Source organism: Schistosoma haematobium, chromosome 4 (genome assembly GCF_000699445.3).
Source record: "Schistosoma haematobium chromosome 4, whole genome shotgun sequence".
Lineage (NCBI taxonomy): Eukaryota > Metazoa > Platyhelminthes > Trematoda > Strigeidida > Schistosomatidae > Schistosoma > Schistosoma haematobium.
The window spans coordinates 5,086,700-5,111,440 of record NC_067199.1 but is presented as its reverse complement, the minus strand read 5'-3'; the positions used below and the strand labels follow the sequence as shown (position 1 = coordinate 5,111,440).

Here is a 24,741-nt window from a genome sequence, read left to right as displayed (position 1 = left end):
TCTTAGAATCTAAAAGTATATGTGGAACATTGGTTAAATATTAAGATTTTCAAACTCTCCTACATATATTATCCGCACCCACCAATTTCTACATAGACACGAACTATATCAAAATATACTGGTAATTAGTCCATTTTCTCTGCTTTCTCCAGTCTTCAACAGCTTTTATCTTGTCTTGAAAAGCCATTCGGCTTTCCAACTTATATATATATATCACAGTGGCGTAGATGTATACACTCCTTGTATTTCCTTTTCTTTCTACGAACTAATTCTTCAGCCGTTTATTATATCCTTATATATTACTATCATTGAAGTAACCACTGCTATGAATTTGATAATCATCTTGTTGTACTTGTTGGGATATTCAGGAAAATATCCCAAAAATTATTCTATTAAGTCTAATGCTATTCTTGGACTTGAGATGGTATCATTTTCCTATTGGTCAATATTTATTTCACGTGTCATTTTTCCTGTTGGCCAAATATTATACAAATGTTATTTTCTATTTTATGGTACGATGTGGTCTGCTTGATTGGTATATAAACAGAGTATGTTTAAAATGATTCATATCTCAGAGGCTGAGACTTGCGTTCTGGACTCAACTGTCTGGGCTAGACAAGGAAGCAGGGCCAATCAGGACTCCAAGTCGTTCTTGCGTGTTTTACGCGTCTTTGGTCCGATCGATAAATTCGCTGCTATCTAAATCTGCGGTCCACAAGATACAACAGTACTAATGATGTATGGCAACTAGAACCGATGCCCTGGTACGGCCGAGAGTGGGGAGAGTCCGCTCTCCCTCTCGAAATACTCTCACATGGCCACGCGTATACAGCCTCTGTCAGGGAAGTCCTACTCATTGCCTTCTCGTGGCGGGAGTGTCGTTTACGAAAATGAGAGGACGAAAAGCGAATGTCCGGCGCTTTAACCGGATTCCAAATCAATGGTGCACATGGGCTCCAGTATCCTGCGGGAACAAATGGCGTATGAACCAATTGTTGGTGACCGGCTACCATGGGACTGCATCTCCTTACGATGTTCCACTGCCTTGTGGGTTAGACCTTTAGGTCAAAGGCTCGGGGTGTGGCCCCCTAAGATAACCACCTGCTTCGGTCTGGGCACCCGAGTAGTATCGCACCCCACACGCAAATAATGAACTCTCTATATCTATGGAATATATCCTTTATAAGTAGAATACATGTCAAAATAAATATTACATTGTTATTATTATTATCGTTAGTATATATATAAAAGAAAGGAAAATAAAAGATGAACAGGATTAAAATAGTGAATATATAAGCAAATACATATAGAGAAGAGATAATATACACAAATGATTCTTTCTTTCTTTCTTTCATTATTTCTATGCACATTATTTACATAATACTAATTTTATTCTATAAAAAACAGTAAAAAGGGGTAAATGGTTTTTAAAAAAAGAGCAATAACAAACGATTACAACAAATAATAAAAACCATCATTGAATAAACAAAACAAAAAAAGGAGAAAAGATTTTTACAGAAGAAAACGAGAATGTATGAAACACAAATACACAAACACACACATATGCACGCACGCGTGCACACAAACATATATATATGCACATTAAAATGTATACAGTAAACACCAAACAATAATAAATAACATCATGAAAAAGAGAAAGCAAATGAGGAGTTCAATAGTTCAATTGTATTTCGATTTATCCGCCGTGTTGCTTTAAAAAAAATGGTTTGGCGGGAAATATGTCATTTGCTTGTAATTTTGTTTTTGCACACATATAAACCTATTTCATTTACATTGATAAATTGAAAGAAAACAACAAATGCATTTAGTCTTGAAGTATACATAAACTGTAGAGAATGTTGAAATAATAAAAAATAAGCAAAGATCTAAGAGAATCAGAATGGAATAGATAGATAAATACATGTGTTTATATATATATATCAAACTAAATCACTGTTGAATAGAAACTGATAATAATAATAATAAAAGTCTTTAGAAAAAAAGCAGAACGAAACGATGACAACAACGAGGTAGAAACAACGACTAGATTTAGTTGCATTGGAATTATGGAAAAAAATAAAATACACTGAAATCAACCGATCAACATGATGTCTCTCCCTCCCTCCCCCCCACACACACCCAGAGAGTCCTCAAGATGATGATCATCACATCACCAATGTTCATAATTATTACACATGTAAAAAAGCCAAAACGTAAACAGGTAAAAGAGACAAGAGTGAAGAAATGAAAAGAAGAAATAAAACAAAATGATTGTCTATTCTATGACATTTAAAAGGAAGAAAGAAATCATATTGGTGAAATTACACATGATGATTAGATTGAGAAGAAGACATGGTAAAAACCGATTGGTAGATAGATAGATAGTATCCTAGTTATTTGTTTTCTTTCTCATTATTGCTTCATTAAATAATAAATAAACACATTGGACGATGTTATACATCCGTGAAGAGTAGTAGTACACAATGATATCAATATAAATGTTATTGTTGTTGTTTGATAGAGTTTTGTGTTTAACAACAAAAGAAAATTTCTTTGAAGAAGGAAAACAATTTTTTCTAGTCAAATCGATAGAAAAATGCATTATATCTGTAAATAGTGTATATATATAAAAGACAGTTATTATAAAGCTGTGTAAACTAATTTCTCATCTCCTGTACTTAATGCAGTATTCAAACTCGTATTATTTGTAGTCTGTACTAGATCTTCCACTATACCAGCGGCTGGTTGTACAAGTGGAATTGTACCGGATGAAATAGCTGTCCCAGAGAAAAATCCTGCTACTGTTGAAGCAGTCGATACTATACGTCCATTTGTTTGTTGTTGTTGTTGCTGCTGCTGTTGTTGTTGTTGTTGAGGTGTAGCAACACGACGTTGAGGAGTCACTGTAATCGATGTTTGATTTGATTGTAATGCTGTAGGTTGGTGATTTATAGTCATACCAACTGGTCCAGTTGGCATAAACTGTGGTAAACCAGTAGTTTGAATAAGTTGACCATTTGGACCAACAGCCATAACTTTTAATGGAGCACCTGGTGCTAATGTAATAAATTGTGGAGTATTATTATTAGAATATCCAATGGGACCAGTAATATTATCAGTAGACATTATAGTACCTTGTTGTTGTGTTGATTGTAATTGATGCGTTTGAGCTTGAATTTGTTGATGTTGTTGAAACTGTTGAGTTTGTTGATACGCTTGTTGTTGTGTTTGAATTTGAACAGTAGGTTGTCCTCGTTGAAGATGTAATCCAGTCGTTGCTGCTGTAGAGCATTGTGTTAATGCTTGTTGTTGCTGGTGTTGTTGTTGGTCGGATAATAATAAACTTGTGAAATTCGAAGCAGGACAACCAACAGGAAGTAGATGATATGATGTTCCTGCACCGTTAGCACCTATGATATAGAATAAAAGTTTTTTTTTAAAGTTAATATGATATGTACTACCATATAATTATTCTGAACAGAAAAAAGTGAATCAATTATTTATTTTAATAGTTGAAATTCATGAGTCGATCTAATCTAAACCGTCATTGAAAGCCTCCACAAATCTCGATTCTGATAATAATCATGTACATACCTGTGACTAGCTTAGAGACGTAATTCTAGGAGTTCTAGTGAGAATCCGTGACCAGTGGAGCCCAATCCGTATAGGACGTGAGACATTTATCTACCTCAGACAATCGATGAAGGATTGTGCAAGATCATGGGTCGACTGAAGTTAGACATTAACACCGTTGAATGCCAGCTCAGTAGCTAAGTGTTTTCGCGCAAAACCGAAGGTCCTGGGTTCGGTATTGTGAATGCGCACTGTTGAGGAGTCCCATGCTAGGACGAAACGACCGTCCAGTGCTTCTAGGTTCTCAATGGTAGACTAGCTTAGATCAACTGATGAATTCAACTATCAAAATTTTACAGTATCCACAAATCCCCATACTTTGTAAACTAACAATTTATAAGAAATATTTTATATAAATAATCATTTATTTCATATTTTTAACTAATCGCTTATCAAGCACAAATATTAATTCAACAAGAAGAGAAGTAAACAGTTTAAGAATAACTGTTGATTTAACCATAAAGTCACTTATTTCACTCTTTTTTATGAATTAATGTCTCCAAATAGTCCTCAGACAAATCAATAGAAGCCCAGAAAACGCTTAAAAATATTTTGTCCAATCAGGATACAATAGGAGTTTCTTCAAAACATCTAGAAGGATAACAGATCACATTTACTTTTTTGATGAGGTAATTACCTTCTCTTTCCTACATTTATTGTACTACCAGAACTTTCCAAGCGACTGAGGTCACGTTAAATAATAGGCACAACTTTATATACATACTTTTAGATAAGAGTAACGCTCATTTTCACTTTACGTCTTTTCTCTTGTGTTCAAGTTGCCATGTCAGTTTAGTCTGGGATTATTAGAAGCGGCTGGGAAATCGTATCAAGTGTTCAACTAACAGATTTATTAATAACTTTAAGCATGACTAATAATAGCACTTTCAATAAACATCTTACAAGTATTACCAAAAATAGCATTTAAATTTTGTTAGTGAAATGAATTAGTGAGGTACAGAATCTTCATCGACTGAGATGGTTAGGCTATGTATTACATATGCCTCAACCACGGCTAATTTCAACACACAATGTTCTCTGAAGTAGTAATAGGTTGAAAGAAAACTAAACCAGGTCAAACCAAGATATTGAATTAGTCTATGAAATCACTGACTGAGAGGAATTAACAAGTTTCAACAATCAGGTTTAGGGTTTGTACGGTAACCGTGATTAGTAGTTGTAGACGTTACAGTTCCACAGATGATAATCTTTATCTACCTCCAAATATTGAACTTCAGTATTATTTCATACTTTGCATTCCTCAAAACAGTATTCTCCATTGTCTGAATTTTCCACCATATACTTAACAGTTTTACTATTTCTACACTAGTAGATTTCATTTTACGTCGTGTTTATTTAGTGTAGCAACTTGTATAATCGAATATATATACTAACTTGTACGTTACTTTTGACTGATTGCCTAGAAACTATCCAACGAAGTGAATCCAGAACTTCACTAAAAGTCAAATGATATAGAACCATACTTTATTTCATTTAATTTATCACAGTAGTTTTCTAGAAACATCTTAACATGGAACTTTATCGTTTATGCTCTTCTAGCTATTGCAACTGATAAAAATATTCGGTCAGAACACATTGAGAATCAAAATGATTAATTTTAATGTAATCACTTAACTAGATAGTAGTACAGTGAATTGAGTTAATTCACTTCTCTTTATAGAAAAACACCTGAATAGAACCGATTCCGCGTCACAAATACATTATACTGTACCAACATTATTCCAGGCTAATGTCCGACTTATTTATCTGCGTAATACCCTGAAGGTAGTGGAACCTTTATTTGATGAACTAGCTTGAGCGACAAAGACGAGATCAGGTTAGTCCCCTACCCCGTCTTATTATGAATTATCAGAAAGGTGTGTATTGTATAGATAAAAATGAAATGCAAAACTGAAGAAAGAATTTTCCTATTGGTGTATGATTGGATTATTTCTATGAAGGCCTATCAGGCCACGTGCAAACCAAAGAGAATGACCATAAACTGTAGTAACCAGTAGTGCGGAGGGGTCAACACTAAATTTATTTGTGGTATGAGTGTGAAGCAGCATATCGTCAATATACGACTTTCCCCGCTTAAATAATTTGAACGCTAGTAATTTATTTATCGTTCACTGCCTCTGGGCTGCAGCCTGAGGTAAATCGCACCTACCCCTATCTGTGTACTATGAACAGTATAAATCCTTGACGTGTGCACTCTATATATACATGTAACATTTTTGCGTTTGTACCACGTTCCATACTGATATATTAGCTATAGCTTTCAAAGCTATAGGTTCATACGTTGTTTTCCTCTTACAATCTCAAAGCGCATGTGGAACATTGGTTAAATATTAGAATTTTCAAACTCCCCTATGTGGATTATCCGCACCCACCAATTTCTACTTAGACACGAACTATATCAAAATATACTGGTAGTTAGTCCATTTTCTTTGCTTTCTCCAGCACTCCAGTCTTCAACAGCTTTTATCTTGTCTTGAAAAGCCAATCGGCTTTCCAACTTAGTTATATATATATATATATATATATATATATATATATATATATATATATATGTATTATGATCAAAATAAAATTTACCAGCAGGGGCCTGTGCCAAATACACTTGTTGTGGATAAGCTGCTTGTGGAGCACCGCCAGTAGCGGCTGCTTGTAATCCAACTGGATGTTGTGATGTAAATAATAATTGCTGTTGTGTTTGGTGAGCCATTTGAATTGAAGCTTGTTGCATAGCTCCTGGTTGTTGTGTGAACATTTGTTGTTGTTGCTGCTGTGTATGTCCAGCTGTCGGAGTACCAGCTCCTCCTGAAGGTGACTGGATAGCTGTACCAATTTGTTGTGGTTGTGGTTGATGATAAATAGTAGAGACATTTGGCCAAGTTCCAGCAATTCCCTGTTGTTGATGTTGATTGGGCTGTTGAAATTGAACAGTTGTTGGAACACCTTGAGTGCATGGAGTTGTAGACCATTGCAAAAGTGTTTGACCACCACTACCAGTATTACCACCATTACCTGCAGATAAATTTGAAGCTTGTGGACTAATAAAAAATTGTTGTGCTGTACCAGTTGGATGATTATTAGAAAATTGGAATTGTGGCGTACCAGCAGCATAACAACCCGATGCTACAGCTGTTTGAGTACCACCTATTTACAAAGTAATAAAATAAACTCAAACATTATATTGATTTCATGATAATCAAAATAAACAGTTACTTTACGTTTAATCTATAACAGTTAAATAATAATATACATAAGTGAGTTAGACAATACAACTCTAGGGATACATACGCCCACCAAATGCCCTGGTGAGCCCGATGATGGGGAGAGCTCTCTTGAAATACTCTCATATGGCCACGAGTATAGTCACTCCCAGAGAAGTCCTATTCACTGCCATCTCGTGACGGGAATGTTGTTTATCTTGAACAAATTGAAAATTCTTCTAGACGTTATATATCAAACAGGGCTTCAAGTTGCTTTGCTTGAATACGGGGCACTGTGAAAGAAGAAACAACATGAGAGCTGAAGCTAATAATGTTAACAGTAATGTCAGTTAAACCAAACGTAGAACCTGGCACATATATATATATATATATATATATATATATATATATATCGGTTCAAAGTGTCATACGCCATCAAAATATTGCAATGAAATTGTCAGGAAAAAGCCCATAGTAGAGGTAGTGAGAGTAATAATAGTAATGAAAAAGATTAGGCATTAAATATATTATTCGTGGAAATATAAATCCGGTGAAGTAAAAAAAATTGAGCAATTTAGAAACTTGGGATCCAAGAGAAGTCAAAGAGTACATGCACCTGCGCTATTGCGAATAATTCAACTATTGGTTACTATAATCACATGGACCTCAATCAGGTAGTATGAATATAACTACATGGCTCAGTTTAATAGCCAGTGTCTTCATGAACTGATAACATGTGTTTGTTTGGCCGCCCCTAGCCTTCTTATAACTTATTCCCACACCAGCCATAATCATGCATCGAGGGAGTCGATGGATGGGTATAAGTAATACATGTCCTTGAATTGTTGATCTCAATGTTTCTTAAATAACTACCCGTGCAAGGACCAAATCTAATGACTGCAAGTAAAGAAAAAAAACGTGTACATCTCAACCATGTAGCGAAATTAACAAATTTAAGCCTCATACTCATTTCTTATCAATCGATTATATTCAGAAATTGTCAGTTGGAGTACCAATGAAAATCAGAGAGGAGACAGGTGTTCTGTTCTAGTATAGGGCATATTGGTAGTGTTCACAAATACCATATTTTATTCAATGTAGCAATACCTAAAAAAGCCTTCCACCTATCTTTCAAGAGAATTTTGATATGGTCAGTTAGAAACTGAGCATGATCCCCTATGATACATCTAATATTTTAAGACAGTTGAGGAAAAAACTTACACATACTTTAATGCTTTGTCATTATTCTAACTAGAAAGTATTTATTTTCAATGTATTAATTCATTGGTCTATGGAACGAAGGTTACAACGAAAATCCAGTTTAAAGTCATGTGACACCTAAACAGTTAAAAGGTTTAGTGTATCTAAACTTTCAAATAGTTTATGAGGACACTAAAAAAATTCACAGGACCAGAACAAATTACTTGTTACTTGACTAATGACTTTCTCCATAAACTCATTAGTGAATGGAACTCGCTGTTTCAACATGTGATTGAAACTTCATCATTCGACGCATTTAAAAGAAATTTGGATCACCTGAGAGACCCTAGTTGGCAGGACTAACACAGGCTATCCAACCTCCTGTTCTTTCTAGAGTGAAACTGATCATATATATACATGAGGACAATAACAACAACTACTACTACTGATTAATTCACAAACATGAACAACTAACACTAAGGTCCAAACATATCGACATATCTATTTGTTTACTTATGTACTGAAGACAAGCTGCATAAAAAAAGTATTGATTTAGAGACTTTATTCAACCCTTTCAATAATCAAATCCACGTTCAAGTACACACATGGCTAGCACTAAACAATTTATCGTATTAGAACATTATCGTTGACGTGCTTTTAGAGATAACACTTTCCTCATCTAAATTTCCAGGGGTTGAACTTCTACCAGGAGATTCACTTGTTGACTTGGAATATGCCGATGACATAGTTCTATTTGGTGAAGACGCTGACAAAATGTGGAGTCCTTTGACCACAATAAGCAACAATGCAAGCATGTTCGGGATGCGATTCTCTCCCTCGAAATGCGAAATGTTGCTTCAGGATTGGGTTGGATCGACACCCGAACTAATGATAGGGAGTGAAGTAGTTGAGTGTGTCGACCGCTTCAATTATCTTAGAAGTCTCATCAGCCCTTGTGGTCTGGTGTGTGACGAAGTCTCAGCACATATACAGAAGGCTCAACTAGCTTTTGCCAACTTGCGTCATTTATGGCGTAGGCGAGATATCCATCTACCAACCAAAGGACGGGTTTACTGTGCAACAGTTCGTTCCGTCCTACTTTATGGCTGTGAAACATGGCCAGTAAGCGAAGAGGATATTCGTAGGTTACTAGCATGTGATCATAGGTGTCTTCAAAACATTGCTCGTATATCCTGGAACCATCGAGTAGGTAACGCAGTTGTTAGGAAACGGGTACTACGTAAGGATGGCAAATCCATTGATGAAGTAGTGAAACTTCATCAGATGGCTGGGACACGTGTTACGTATGCCCAACGACCGACTGCCTCGACGTGTGGTGTTCAGTGGCATAGGAGTAGGTTGGAAGAAAGCTAGGGGTGGCCAAACCAAAACATGGCACAAGTCCATGAAGTCACTGACATGTGGACTGAGTCATGTTGGTAGATGTAGACTACCTGGTTGGGGACCGAGAGATGATAGCAACCGATGGTTAGAGACCCTGAATGACATGGCTCAAAATCGTTTGCAATGGCGCAGGTGCATACACTCTTTGTGTTCTCCCAAATTCTAATCTTCTGAATTCTTCATGTCCCTTTTTTTCCTCTTTCCAAGTTTATTTCACTATATTATACTCTTTAAATAACATCTTCAAACCCTAATCTTTCCGACTACTGCTTATACTCTTACTACCTCTACCACTACGGGATTCGAATCGACAACTGCATCTCTGTGCTAATGTGGTATGGCAACTCGAACTGATGTACGTACGTGCGAAGTTCTACGTTGTTACTGACTGACTGACTGATTAGTGATAATATTCTGTTGCATAAATTGAAATTAATGTAGTAGTAGAGTTCTCAACATCATCATGATCTGTGATGTGCATCCACAATCCCGCATGCGGGACTCGAACCCAGGGCGGTATCGTGGATGCGCATTGCTGAGGGGTCTCGTACTAGGACGAACTGGCAGTCCAGTGCTTCCAGGTTCTCAATGGTACTTTATCTTAAATTAGCTCGTAAATTCAACTGAAACTACTGTAATCTCCACAAATTCCCATACTGATAATCATCTTAATTATTAAAAATCAACTGATCTAATATCCTTAGGATATAATGATAATAATAATATTATTATTAATATTAATAATAATATGGAAGGAACTATTTTTGTTCGAATTCAACATTCAATTATCTTAGATGCCCCCAAATGCCCATGTACGGTCGATGGTGGAGAGAGTCAGATCTCCCATTCCAAATGCTCTCACATGACTACGTGTGTACAGCCACGCCCACGGAAGTCCTACTCACTGCCTTCTCGTGACGGGAATACTGTCTACCAAAATGAGAGGATGAAAAGCGAATATCTGGCGCCTCAACCGTGTTGGTGGATACGGAAGATCTGTTCAGGGGAGTTGGAAAACCCTAACTCCAAATTAATTTTCCATATCCGCTCTAGGATCCCGAGGGAACAAATGGAGCATCAATCTATTGCTGGTACCGGCTACCATAAGAATGTATCTCATAACGTTGTTCTATTGCTTTGTGCATTAGACCTCTAGATCAACGTTTTGGGGAGTGGCTGCTTAAGAAAACCATCAGCTTCGCTTTGGGCGCCCGAATATTATCCCATCCCTTACACTAATCGAATGACGAAGTGCGAAGCATTTATATTTAGTGCCTCCTTGTACCAAGGTTCATGTGTTCAAATAAATATATAAGTGGATAGACAAGAGCAGAAAAGAATTATAACTTTGATCTACGAGAGTTAATTAATTATATATACACGCACACAAACATTATATTTTACATACCAGGATGAATAGGTATAGCTGTAGCTGTTCCACCAGCGGCAGCCGCCGCCGCTGCTGCTGCCATTGTTGACAAAGTGACCATTGGTGTAGTAGACATGAAATGACCACCAGCACTAACAATCATTTGATGTTGTGGTTGTGGCTGTTGTAAAATTTGTTGTTGTTGCTGTTGTTGAACAGATTGTTGACTGAACTGTTGTTGGAATTGTTGTTGCTGCTGCTGGTGTTGTTGTTGTTGCAGAAGAAATGTTTGTTGTTGTTGCTGTTGTTGTTGTTGTTGTAGGACTTGTTGCTGTAAGACATGTTGTTGATGTTGTAATTGTAAATCAGTTGTACAATTTGTAAATGTTATACCAGTTGTATTATTTGTAGTAATACCGGTTACATTCATAATTTGTTGTATGGATGTAGTTTGTTGTAATGATTGTTCCGTTGAATTATTAATATTATTGGATGACTTTTTACGTTTAGCTATTTAAAAGAAAATTTAATACAAAAATACATTTAAATTATTCTGTTATTAATGGAATTTTTATTAATCTTAATTGGTATATACATGTGTGTGTTGTTTACAGATCACCTTAAATATAATTGTCATATGCTTATAAATAGAATAGATGGAATGTAATTAAAGTAATGGTGTCTAAAATTTACATTCTATCTTATTTTAGATAATTCAGTTGAATGTATACCTCAAAGTTGATCCAACCTCCAGCCGAAGAGGAAATTAGAGAAAGATGTTGGAAGTGGATAAGATATAACATTGTGGAAATCATCAAACTGCATTACGAGGCAAGTGCTAACTTGGAGTCCTGAGGGGAAACAGAAAAGAGGAAGACCAAAGAACACACAACGTCGAGAATTGGAAGCAGACAAGAAATGGATGAATAGCAACTGGAAAAGATTACTCAGGACAGAGTTGAATGGTGAATGCTGGTGGGCAACCCATGCTCCTCCACGAGGTAACAGGCGTAAATGTTGATATTGGCTCTAGGATTTGAATCCAGTATCATTTGTTCCAAATACCAATGCATTATCCACTTAGCTAATGAAATCCAAATAACTACTCACTTATGCAATAGATATGAATTTTAGTTTAATTTGTAAGGAATCGAATTCATACTGATTGTACAAATAAGTGGCTACTTGAAATAACTAAACGTGTTGTCGTTTGAAAAGAAAAAAAACGTTACTGGGTTCGGATTCCAGAGTGAACATGAATTTTGGGACAAAGATACATCCAGCTAACAGACAGACAGAAAGTGAACAAGGGTGAAGGAATATGAGAAAACACGAGAAAAAACACACTGTAATAGAAAGTTGTAATTAACAGAGTCCTCTAGCAATGACAACTCGATTGATGATATCGATAACACAGTCGTTAAAAATATCATACAGTATGAGCTGAACAGTTTTATGTCCAACCTCATAAGACAACATAGAGATACTATTCTATAACCATAATTATTCATTTATGTACAGGTAGTTCGAGTCTGAACGATTGTCATAATAAAAAAAATTCATATGTGGTAGAAATAAATAAGAAAATAAAGAAAGTAATAATTAGGCAAATACTGTAGAAACAAGTCAGTTTTCATTATTTCTCTCCTAGAGATGAGACATGACAGGAAACATTTTCCCAGTCTATTGTTACTAATACCTAATTCACATGTGAATTTTACTGAAAAGCATTGTGAGTACATGCACCTCTTAACTACCATCATAATAAGTAATACATTATTATTATTATTATTATTATTATTATTATTATTATTATTATTAATAAGGGGTAGTTGAGATAACCAGACACAGGCTTTTTTTTATACATACTTCAGCCAGTAAAAACGTTGTCTCAATTGAATATAGTAATAATAATAATAATGTTGTTGTTGTTTTTTTCATTATTGCAGATTAAATTATGTACAGAGTACATCGAGTGGAGATTAGACAAAGTTAGAAAAATTCTATCAATATATGTATTAAAATGAAATAAAGAATGAAAGCTTAAGGGGAAAGGCAGGACATAGTAGACCACAAGGCTAAATCGATAAAAGCATAACAACAGTAAACATAGATATATGTATATATGTATCACTCACCTATAATAATAGAGAGAGAGAAAATTGGACAAACAAACATACAAATTATGGTCTAACCTTTTTTCTCTACCATACACCAAAGGAGGCAGACAAATGAAATAATCACGCAAATAACTAGTTGTATACATATAAACAAAAATAATAAGCTTTGATTCTAAGTAAAAGGGCAGATATAAAAATGAACATGCAATTTATATGACTAGGTAAGAAAAGAGAGAGAGATAGAAAGACAAAGACTAAGCCAATATTAGACCTAAATATACACATATGTATATGGACAGAGAGAGAGAATGAATATATAACTGTCCTCGGGTGTACAAACGAGAAATATAGAAAAATTGAGCGGTTTTATAGACTAAATGATTAAATTGCTAGCCCGGAGTAGAGACGATATTTAGATTTAACTTTGTTGTATATTTAACCCATTGATAATTTAAATGACCTATGATGATAGTAGGTACAAAATGTGCTTGAATTTTGAAATACAACAAAGCTCAGTAATTTCCATGTGTAGTTAGTTGTTAGTTTACCATGAAATGAAGAAATTCACATAATACAATCATCAAATGAACTTGTATAAAACTTCAATAAACCAATATCTTTAAAAATAATAAAATATGACGCGAACTGGTAACACAGGAGAAAAAAAGAAAGAGAAGAGACAACAAACGAAAATTTAGTTGTAGAAATGATTAGTATTGCTATTATTATTATTATTATTATTATCGTCAATGTTCAAACTGGTGGGACAGGACATAGAAATCGTCTATCTAACCAAAGAGAAAGAGAGTATGTGTGTAGTGTGATAAGAGAGAGATCAAAGTTAGGGTTTTTGTAATAGCAACACTCTCTATACAGTGTATCTATATATATACACCATGATAAGATTGAAATGAAATGAAAAAGTTAAGAGAATATACCTAACCTCCTACTGCATACATATATATGTATAAATACTTAGTAAAGAATTATTTTTCATAAATGGACAGTAATATTTAGCTTTCTATCCATTTTCTATAAGATCTGTTATTGTTTGCATAATCATCAACACCATATTGGTACAGAATATTGTATCTTTTCTGTTGAAATGACACGAAAATAGATCATCATCATCATCATTACAATAATAGTAATGATAAAGGAAACACAGAAAAACTAACCATATTTCTTCTATACTTCACAAGGTTCACAGAAATATTAGAAGATAGAGGAATAGAAATATTCAAGGGTGAGACAGATTAGTATGTATACAGTGCATTTTATCATTAATTTGTGAAAAATTAAAGGAACACAATGAGCAGATAGTAACTATTAGTGTGTAGAAAGAAAGAAAAATGCATTATACTACTTCCATACTACTAATATAACGCAAGAACATGAATAAATCTAACAGTTTTTTTTACAGTGATGAAATTTATACAGGAGAGTAAGGTGAACTAGTTAGTAAACTTTTAGAGTTACTAAATTATCCTTCCAGTTGAAGAAGAAATTAGGAAAAAAATGATGGAAATGGATAGGACATACATTACACAAATCGCCAAACTGCATCACGAGGCAAGCCCTAACTTGGGACCCTGAAGGGAAACGGAAAAGAGGAAGGCCAAAGAACACATTACGTTGGGAAATAGAAGCAGACATGAAAAAAATGAATAACAACTGGAAGGAGCTAGAAAGAATCGCCCAGGACAGGGTTGGATGGAGAATGCTGGTGAGCGGCCTATGCTCCTTCACGAGGAGTAACAGGCGTAAGTAAGTAAATCATCCTATCATTTCATAATTAAATAAAGAGGATTTCAATTAGTCTAGGTCTAGCGAATCCTGTGTATATTTGAGTAACAACAACAGAGCTATTTTCTGCTCTCTCTGACACACAACTATATATTGGTGATGTAATTTTAGTACTACGAATCTTTTAAACAAATTTGAATATTGTATATTGTAGGTGAAAAATTACAAAAGCATGCAGTCAGAGGAGGGTATACATAACTGGGAATTAATTATTAGTCACTTTAGCATTTAACTTCACCATGAAATAATTAGTGATTCTAACCTTTCGCTTCCATATGTAGACAACAATATACATATCTTCCTGGAACTAATTCAAGTTTTGAAGTAACTGATTAGTTTTAATATTAAATGTAGCTGACCAAGAGGATTTTATAACAATCGATTCTAAACCATTAAGAGACAAAGTGAAAATGTCTAGGCAAACAATGTTGAGAATTTGCTTTCTATGGAACATTACGCCATTTAATTTGTCAATCATAAATGAAGCAAGACTTAGGGCACAAGTCTGAGTTCACATACTATATCAGCATAATGAGGCGAATAGCAAACAACGTCGATTATGAATACAGTGGTCTTGAGTGCTGTTATCACTTCCCGGTTGCCCACACCATGGAAGGGTTCTTCTGGAGGTACCTGAAGAGGAAATTGGATTAGAAGTGGTCTTAGTGACCTGGGAGCGTGACCACAGTGCCCAAGGGACAACTGGTTGAGGTCGGTCACACACGACCTTTTTATGGGTAATTTTTGTGTTAGCTCCGTACTTGTTGAGACCTTACCGCCGGAGACGGATATCCGTGGGATAAGGCGAGATGTGCATTTTTAGGGTCGACCTTTTCTGACCCCACCCTTCCTTGTGGGAAGGCAGCATCGCTGGCATGCTGGTTGTCTGAAGGAAACACCTTACTGCTGTCACACCTCCGTACAGTTAGCAGTACGACTTCGCCTTCGGACCTTGGGTTTGTTGCTTTTAGTCTTACCGCTCTTCAACCGACCTGTCTGACATGGTAGAACCTTGAGGAACGGTTGTTCCAGCAAACAACGTCAAAATAATATAGTAGTAGTATAAACGGTAGCATGAGATTAATTATGAAGAAAGAAGGCATGAACTTGTAGGATGAGGAGTATGAGATTATACTGGAATATACTGGGAAAATAATGAATAAATACACCCAGGTCACTGCAACTGATTTCGAAACATACCATCCAACATCTCAAGCTATTGATCATGATTATTATGTTGATAACACTAACTAGCTTTCTTCTAACCTATTAACTACTCTAACTAGCACTGTGTATCAGAATAAGGAGTGGTTGTGCAAACGCAAAAAATGTCTCAGTCACCTCAGTTAATGAGAATTCACAGATTCGCTGACAAATTTGAGAACTACAATAAGTTAGTATTTTAAAACAGTCATTACCTAGTCAAAGTTATTTACACACACACACACACACATACATACAACCAATAGATATCAGAATTCTTGCCTCGTTTAAATTCCAAGTCACTATCAAACTGACTGATTGTTTTGAACTAGACGATATTGAAAAGTGAAAAGGTAAGTGAACAGTTAAAGTGGCAAATAATATAGATTAAAAAGGAACATTGATGGATGGCTATGATAAGAAATGGGACAAGAAAATGGCAACACACGTTTCATAGAACATCTAGAACTTACACCTACAGCAAATGACTTTATACATTACTAATTGTTAACTAAATTTATCTTTGACATCCTTTGTGAGTTAAAATGGAGACATAGTTAGGACGAATTAGTAATGATAACAATATTAATTAAATTGTTAATTCATAGGAACTGACAATCATATTGCAACTAGGCAACCATGTATAGATCCATGTAAAAACAGATTAATATAATCAGGTTTTATAAATCATTACAAATAAGAAAACCATAATAAAATGACTGGAAGTAGAATAATTGAATCATAGGTAAGCAATACAGAAGAAAAATATTAGTGATTGGATTATCAATCCCAGTCCTTCATAGTACAAGGGGAATGAGAACCAATGAAAGAATTTAAACTGACAAAATCGAGACACATTTTAATAATAACAGGTCGGAACTATCCTACAATTACGTAATAAAATATATCATGTCAAGCTGTAATAAACGTAAAATCTAATATATAAAATGTACTTTGACTCATGTTGCTACACTATATCGCCACGATGAAATGAAATAAACAAGATGAAGAGGCAAAGAAATTGAAATAGTTGTAGCAGCAACAGTGGGAAAGACTAATTATTCAGAACAACGTTTTAAAAAAGCAAAATAAAATTGTCCGTAAAGAGAAACATAGTTACACAAGATCTTGAGTAACCTGCCCCCAAATGCCTTGGTACGGTCGATGATGGGGAGAGTCCTCTCTCTCTCTCTCTCGAAATGCTCTCACATGGCCACGCGTATACAGCCACTCCCACGGAAGTCCTACTCACTGCCTTCTCGCAGTGGTGTTGTTTACGAAATTGCGAGGGTGAAAAGCAAATGTCCGGAGCTTTAACCGGGTTGGTGGACAGAGAGGATGCACATAGGGTAGTTGAAAAACCCTGATTCCAAACCAATGGTGCACATGGGCTCCAATCTCCTGAGGGGACAAAAGGTGTATGAACCTATTGTTGGTAACCGGTTGCCATGGGACTGAGACTCCTAACTTTGTTTCACTGCCTTGTGGATTAGACCCCTAATAAGACTATTTGCTTCTGTTCGGGTGTCCGAGAAGTATTCCATCTCTTACACATCGAATGATTTGTGTGGCGCATATATATTTGATCCCTTCTTGTACCAATGATTGTGTTTGAATAAATAAATGAGTAATACACTAGTATGACATATTGTCGAGATGTTGTCATAACTTTATTAGTTAATATATTCTTGCTTAATTGAACTCTTCCATCCTACTTTCGGTTATCTTAATATTAAATTGAAACTGGGTTAAAATGCTTTTGCACCACTACCCGATAAATTCTAATCTTATCTACAGATATCTGAGAAAATAATTAGTATCATTAATTAAAGTTTCTCATACTGTTTTTTTCTCACACTCATCATCAGTTCAGGTCGTTTCATCAAGAAATCAGACGAGTTGTTACATTAGTTTGTATCTTAGTTCTTTTCTTTTAAAAAATACAGACCATTAGAAACAACAAACTGAAATTACGATCAAGAAATCAAGGAGAGCACATAAACTAGGGAGAATCTGACTTTATATTTAGTCAATTGGAAGGGATAATCTTAGGGACTTAACAATATGGAGTTGTATAATATACAAACCGATAGGAGATCTATTGTTTTGCTACAGTGGTTCAGTACTTGAAATAATTATCAGCCTACAGATTGTAGACTCTAACCATGTACCTGCTACTTATGTTTGATGACCTTGTTAGTACCATTCACAATTACATAATAAGTTCGGAATGAAGATAAGAGGATAGACTTACACTTGATTACATTACCATCTACTACTCATTACAACTTCAATAGCATATTGTTGTATAACACTGTGGGAAGAACCCTGATGGATCAAATAATATTTGAATTAAATAATTTCTATATTCAGCCTCCATCTTTGATTCCTACAAATTATGCTAAACATTCATATCTATGAAATGTCAATAATGATTAACATGGTGTGGTTTAAAACAATTTAATAAACATATACCTAATCAGTCCATCATAGACCAACATATATGTGCATCGGTGAAAAGTTACTTCAAGACAAATCCCAGTGTAGTAGGAGTAATAACAGTATAATTAGTAGTAGAAAAGACTAGTTATAGAAGAAAAAGGAAGGTATAAAGAGATCTCAAAACTTTGGTCCTATAAAGAGTAGGGACTGAATCCACTTGCTCCATTACAAACGATTCTGAACCGCCACTAGTTTCCTTTCGACCTAATTCTACACTATACATCGTCGTCCGTCGAGACAGGAGGTGGCTGGGTATAAATAACATATATCCTGACTACCTCAGTTGTTGAGAATTCACTATCTATTCAATCGATTTACCATGCTTATGTAGTACCCTATGTCTAACCTAAGCATTATTTGGTCGATGGTCCAAACGTAGACGAGCGATGCTTTGAAGAAAAGTATGGTAGAATACTAGTGACCCGAACATTTTCTTAAAACATTTATTGAAGTTAACTTATAGATCATAAAACTACTGATTCTTTACATAGGATAAAGTTGAATATCAAAAACAGAATTAGTTGACAAATGTTAACATTTTCCGATGAATAAATAATATACATTTCAGTTGGTCATTAAAAAACAGTACAACCATCATTTACAGCTTATTTAGCCGAATCTAGTGTTTACCATATATGTATATGTATGTAATCATATTGATAGAAAAATGCTATGATTAGTATTATATCAATGTGATTCTTAATATTGTCTTGGAGAAACGTCTTTAATATGATTAGTTCTACATAGAACAATAAAATTTAAATCGGAAATAATAGAAAGAACATATTTTTAACGAAATATGGAAAAGAATTTATGATTCATTTAACACTCTATTGCCATTACTTACGTTTTGCTTTGGATTTTACTTTACCATCAACGGATACACCATTTGAAGCTTGAGAAACTGCTGTAACATTAGCGCTATCATTAGGCATAACCTGACTTGAAACAATTCCATTCACTAAAGTTCCATCTCCAGAATTTACAGCAAGAGCTGCAGCAGCGGCCGCTGCTGCCGCTTCAGCTTTTCGTTTACGACGTCGTTCAGCTTTACGTAAACTTTTTGGATCTGGTTGAGTGACACGAAATTCGGTATAATCAGCGAACACTACTTCAGAATCAGGTAATTCAGCTAAATCACCACGTACATAATCACGTAGTTTTCTTAAAGCTAAAAAGAATGGAAGTTTATCTTCAGCACGCGGAAGTTGTGCGCATCGTGCACTAGACGAAGGCATCACAAAGATGACCTATAATGAAATAAAGTTAAATGATCACGTATTAAGGTATGTAAGATGTCATTGTTAAAAATACAATGAACATATTAACCTAGATAGTGTCTACTTCGAGATTTTATTTAACTTCGTTGATTCCCCAAAATAGAACACACAGAATCCATCATTGTACATATAATTTTGAGACAATTTGTTTGACGAACACATACTGAAGTAAATAAACTCGACACGTACTCATTAATTAAACACTGACAACTAAATCAAGGGATAAAAATAATAAACACGATATCACTGATATCATAGCCACCTCATGAAGTTAATTAAATAAAAGGAAAAACACAACTGAACAAAAAATTTTCCAACTTGTAAAAGCTTGCAATATAACTTACTATATCTGTACCATCCAAAGTTGTAGGTTGCCTTCCCATGCAAAAATTTTTATGTCCAACATATGCTTCATAAATGCCTATAGAGAAAAATAATGAAAAAGAATGCTAATAATCCATTCTGACCATTTAGGTACGCAGACATAAGACTGAAATAGTAGTTTTCCAGTCTGGTTAACATAAAAAACTAATACAAAGTCCCAAAGTGTTCATATTCATAGCTAAAACGAAGCTTATCATAACAAACTTAACAAATGGTACCGCTTTAACTTATGATGTATACTAGTTTCTTTCAAATCATACTTTATAAATGTTAGTTGAAGATGATCAGAATAAAAAGTAAGTACTGTTATAATGATTCTAATTACCATATAAAAGAGATCTGAAGATGAAATTGTACTAAAATATGATGAAAGCAAGTTATATTTCCTCGAATGACCAATATTTCAAGTAATGTCACATCAATATACTAGTAACGTGGAGCTAATGAAGAGTAACTTGAAAATTTTACAATTCGTCTTGTTAAACAACTTTGTTTTACTGGCATTAAAGTTTAGGAAGAAAGCGCGAAGCTACAAAAAAACGAGTATTCTTAAAAACCATATATGTATATATATATAACAGACTTTCGTGGTTCAAAATTCTCACGATTTCACTGGGATACAACTTTTACGGTGCATATTTGAGGCGCCCATCACCTTTGAATATCCAGAAACACGCATATCTAATTACGTTCAGTCTGAAAATTAAAATGGTTGATTCCTGTTTACTATGACTTGGCACCCAAGTAAGCGTTTTAGAATTTATATTTGAGTTACCTTTTTCAATATAATAGCTAGTGATATTACTTAAATAAGGTGGTTTGGAGTTCGAACATACAACACTGTGGTTATAAGGGAAGCGCTCCAACCATCAAGTCACTACCTTATTCTACTGTTGTTAACAGCAAACGAATATCAGTAGTTTTACAATAATAAGTAAAATTAGTCAGTCATACGTAACAAAGAACCTGGGACATATGTATATTGGTTCAAGTTACTACATCACATTAGCACAGAGAGATGAAGCATACCAGAGTAGTAGAATTACTAATATCATTACTAACCGCATTTACTCTTGGATTTTTATTATAATCTCATTTGATTATGCTAATGCAACACGCCACCTTAAATGAGCACGTGTCAGGTTCTACATAAAACAGTGAGTACTATTTAAAATAACAAAACCTGATATGGTGGCGGTAACTCACCTTTACCATTGAACACGGCAATTTTTGGCTTGTATTTTCTCATTTTTTCAAGCATGATTGCTGCACCAGCCTTCATCTCCTTACGTGTAAGTTCAGCTGCACCTTTGGTTGGTCTTGTACAAACATTAGTGAATCCGATACCGTAATCCAACATTTTAGAATCATCATAGCAACTGACAGCCATTGGAACCAAACCAGCTTGTGATAAACATGTCCAGAAATGATTTCCAGGACCAGCATAATGGTGTCCAACGTGTGCTGAGGCCAAGCTAGGGTTAATCCCCACTATAACAATATCAAGTCCTTCTTTTAGGTGGTCAGGAAGGGATTTGTTTTTTAGTTCCTCCTCGGAAAGATTATTGAAACGTTCAATTTCTTTCGCCGATGGAGAACCCATAAGTCCATCACTTGACGGAACTTGTACAATCCCGTTACTAAGAGAAAGCAGGAAATGATTAACTGAAAGCTGACTTTAGAAGTTGGAAGTGTAAAAATAGGTTTGGGAAACAAATTTTTTTAAAAAAAAACATGGAACTTCCCGATGTTCTAGGTACCTGAATGTTTTAAGTTGAATTTGCTGAACTACTTTTGTATTATTAATGTTCCTCCCACAAAACTTAGAATTTAGTGGTCACATGGTGTGTGAATGGTAGTCAAGCTAAAAAAATCATTAATGTTTTGACAGGAACTTTGTAGAATAATTCCCAGGACAAATGATACCACATACGTTTCGTATATATTGTAGATCTCGACTCTTAATGATTCCTGAGGACATTTCTTGACTACACTCTACGACACATAAGCATAGCTAAGTCATGCAAGTCGACAAGGTTTTGTTTGCGTTACTGTGCACATAGGACAGACGACCAAGTTAGTCATAACTGACAAAAAGCCTGTGGCAAATATGTCAGCCCAAGTCCTCGTGCCATAATTAGCAAAACGAGGCAAATAAGAAGAGTCGAATTAACAGCAGAATCAATCATAATAAGGAAGACTAAACATTGAAGAATATAGTTTGAAAGAAGAGGATAAATTCGAGGGAATAATGGTGAAACCTCAATAAATGGAGTAAATGGATACACGATTGACGGCAAAGAAGCACGACTGTTCAAGTTATACGTAGATGTTATTTTACTCGTCCCACAACCTCTAAAACGTATATTGCCGAAAATTACACTTCATTTTTGATGAATGAGTGAGACCATAATTTATGGATGACCTTTAAGCAACTCTACATTTACCTTGAGAATTGTACTTACTTACAGGAGTTAAATGAGGACCATGGATTAGTGTAAGGAATAAGGATTAGGATTTACAGCTGGAGATTAGGGTTAGGGGTTAGACTTAGGGTTTTGTCACGAACTGACAACAGCTATAATGCTAAAATGTTATACAGCCATACTGGTGAATTAATTTCATGTCCAAATCCAAGACCAATTATCTTAAATCTGATAGGTTTATCCATAAATTACAGTTTTCCCGATGAATGTGTATTCTTTGGAGGTGCCATAAGTCTTGAGCTTAGGTGGTAGCTTAATAATTAAGCCCTTCATATCTGTACTATTGAATCACAAGTTAGAAACACACCTCATGTACTTCCATTTAGACATTTGGGTGACATTAACAACTCACACAAACTTGTACGTGGTTAATTAGCTAGATTTTTACTTATGTGTATTTGCAGCCTCAATGGGCATTTATTCTGATAATTTCACCTCACTACCCTGATGTGATGCAGCAACGCGAACAGGTGCACACTTGTCCGGGGCTCTATGGTGAGCAGTAGGTACTCGAGTTTAACCGTGAGCAAATTAATATAACAAAGATGAATCGAAGCTAGTCAAATATCCAGAACATTAACTAGTTGGTTAGAACACCCAACTACCAACATGTACAGAAGGAACAAATAAATGACCAAAGTACAGTGAACACAGATTTTTAAAAATAAAGTTATCGTACTGAGGTATCGGAATGTTAGATTTATAGTAACTACATGGGAACGGAAGCTTTTTAACCATTCACAATGTACTTCACAAGACTTGGTACAAGTTTGATTAATTTAAAGTCTTATTTATAAGCTACGCAAACAATTTCTACCCTCTAAAGGTTTCAATTAGATGGATATTATCCTGTCCATTTTACACGAAGATGAATGTTCATTATCCCTACCTCATTATTTTAGCAATTTCTTTAGGTCAATTTCGCAAGTAAAATAATTTACACTGACAAAACAGAACAGCAGCTTCATATGCGACATAACGATGGACATAAATGAAATAATTTAAATACCACTGATGACTAATACCATAGCGATTAAGAATGCATAATCTCAATCCTTTTGATACGTAGTGGACGTACATCCTAGCTGCACCACAGTACTAGAGTCGTCACATATTATTGTCTCGTCTTTGCCGACAATACTCAGACGTTTCTGAACAACACTCAAGCGACCAAATAAGAAAATCGGACCCAGTAAATGCTTGTTTTCATCAAACCAACGTAAAGAAACAGCCTCATACAGAATATTTCTTACCTCATTTCTCCTGAAGAAAGAATTGTCGTACCCCCATCGCTTGACATGGAGACCATTACACTAACAATAATATAAATGACAGAATAAACTCACTCATTTTGAGAAACAACAGCCATATCGAAATTTTCTTGTTTAATTACTGATCCCATATCGAAATTCTCGGGTTTAATATTGGCCATTGATTGTGCGTACTGTTCACTCCACTCCATAACTGTTTACTGATTGGTGATTATAAAATAGATATATATCCTCAACTAGAAACACAGTCTAAACAGGTAAGCAAGCATTAAACATCAAACGTCTGACTCGACCTTTCCAAGGCGGAATACATCATTTGTGGTGTATTAAAACACGTTCAACCTTTTCATGTTGGTACATATAGTTATTGACGAAGTGACGAAATTTTCAATCAGGAAGGTGCTTTTAATGTTACCGACTAACCATCGGGACTTTCAGATAGAATTCGTGATATCTGAAGCCAAAATAAGAACAATAAACTTCGTAGACTAGTAAAAAGTGTGACTGGTAAAGAAAGATTACAAGATTTCAACGTCCTGATTCAGTACACAAATCGATGGTCATTAAGGGCGAATTCCAGCAACAGTTTAGAAATTTGAATTAGTCGATGCGATGATTTACATAAGTACGCACGTTCCCATGCAAGCAGGAGAAAGAGACTAAAGATTGGTAAAAAGTCATGACTTGAAAAGTCTGCGCATTGCAATGTGACCGCTGAGAAAAGTTTTGGAGCGTTGAATCTGAGTTTTTTTCTAGAGGAGTTCAAGTTTTAAGGTATGAAGTAGGGAAGAATACTCAATAGATGAATCGGTTTTAAACATGAAGTTGGAAAATAAGAACGAGAAGAATTTAATGATAGGTCTCA

General features: G+C 35.1%; 1 protein-coding gene across 1 annotated transcript; it reads right to left on the bottom strand.

Annotated features, from left to right (window-relative positions):
* Nucleotides 1-1,163: 1,163 nt before the first annotated feature.
* Nucleotides 1,164-24,741, bottom strand: MS3_00007248 (uncharacterized protein). Its single transcript, XM_051215506.1, has 8 exons — nucleotides 23,952-24,741; nucleotides 23,859-23,918; nucleotides 21,326-21,759; nucleotides 20,080-20,156; nucleotides 19,303-19,705; nucleotides 10,864-11,334; nucleotides 6,232-6,795; nucleotides 1,164-3,410 (listed from the first exon to the last, which is right to left on the bottom strand). Exons 1-8 carry the CDS (start codon nucleotides 24,065-24,067, stop codon nucleotides 2,641-2,643), a joined length of 2,895 nt encoding a protein of 964 aa, XP_051066016.1. The 5' UTR covers nucleotides 24,068-24,741; the 3' UTR covers nucleotides 1,164-2,640.

What these genes read in the sequence shown, in the direction of transcription:
- MS3_00007248 (XM_051215506.1), bottom strand. Translation starts at nt 24,067, where the DNA reads ATGGAGTGGAGTGAACAGTACGCACAATCAATGGCCAATATTAAACCC. An exon ending in CTTTGGATGGTACAGATATA is followed by an intron (nt 19,706 to 20,079) that starts GTAAGTTATATT and finishes ATTTCATTATAG; the next exon opens with GTCATCTTTGTGATGCCTTC. An exon ending in TTTGGCACAGGCCCCTGCTG is followed by an intron (nt 3,411 to 6,231) that starts GTAAATTTTATT and finishes TCTATATCATAG; the next exon opens with GTGCTAACGGTGCAGGAACA.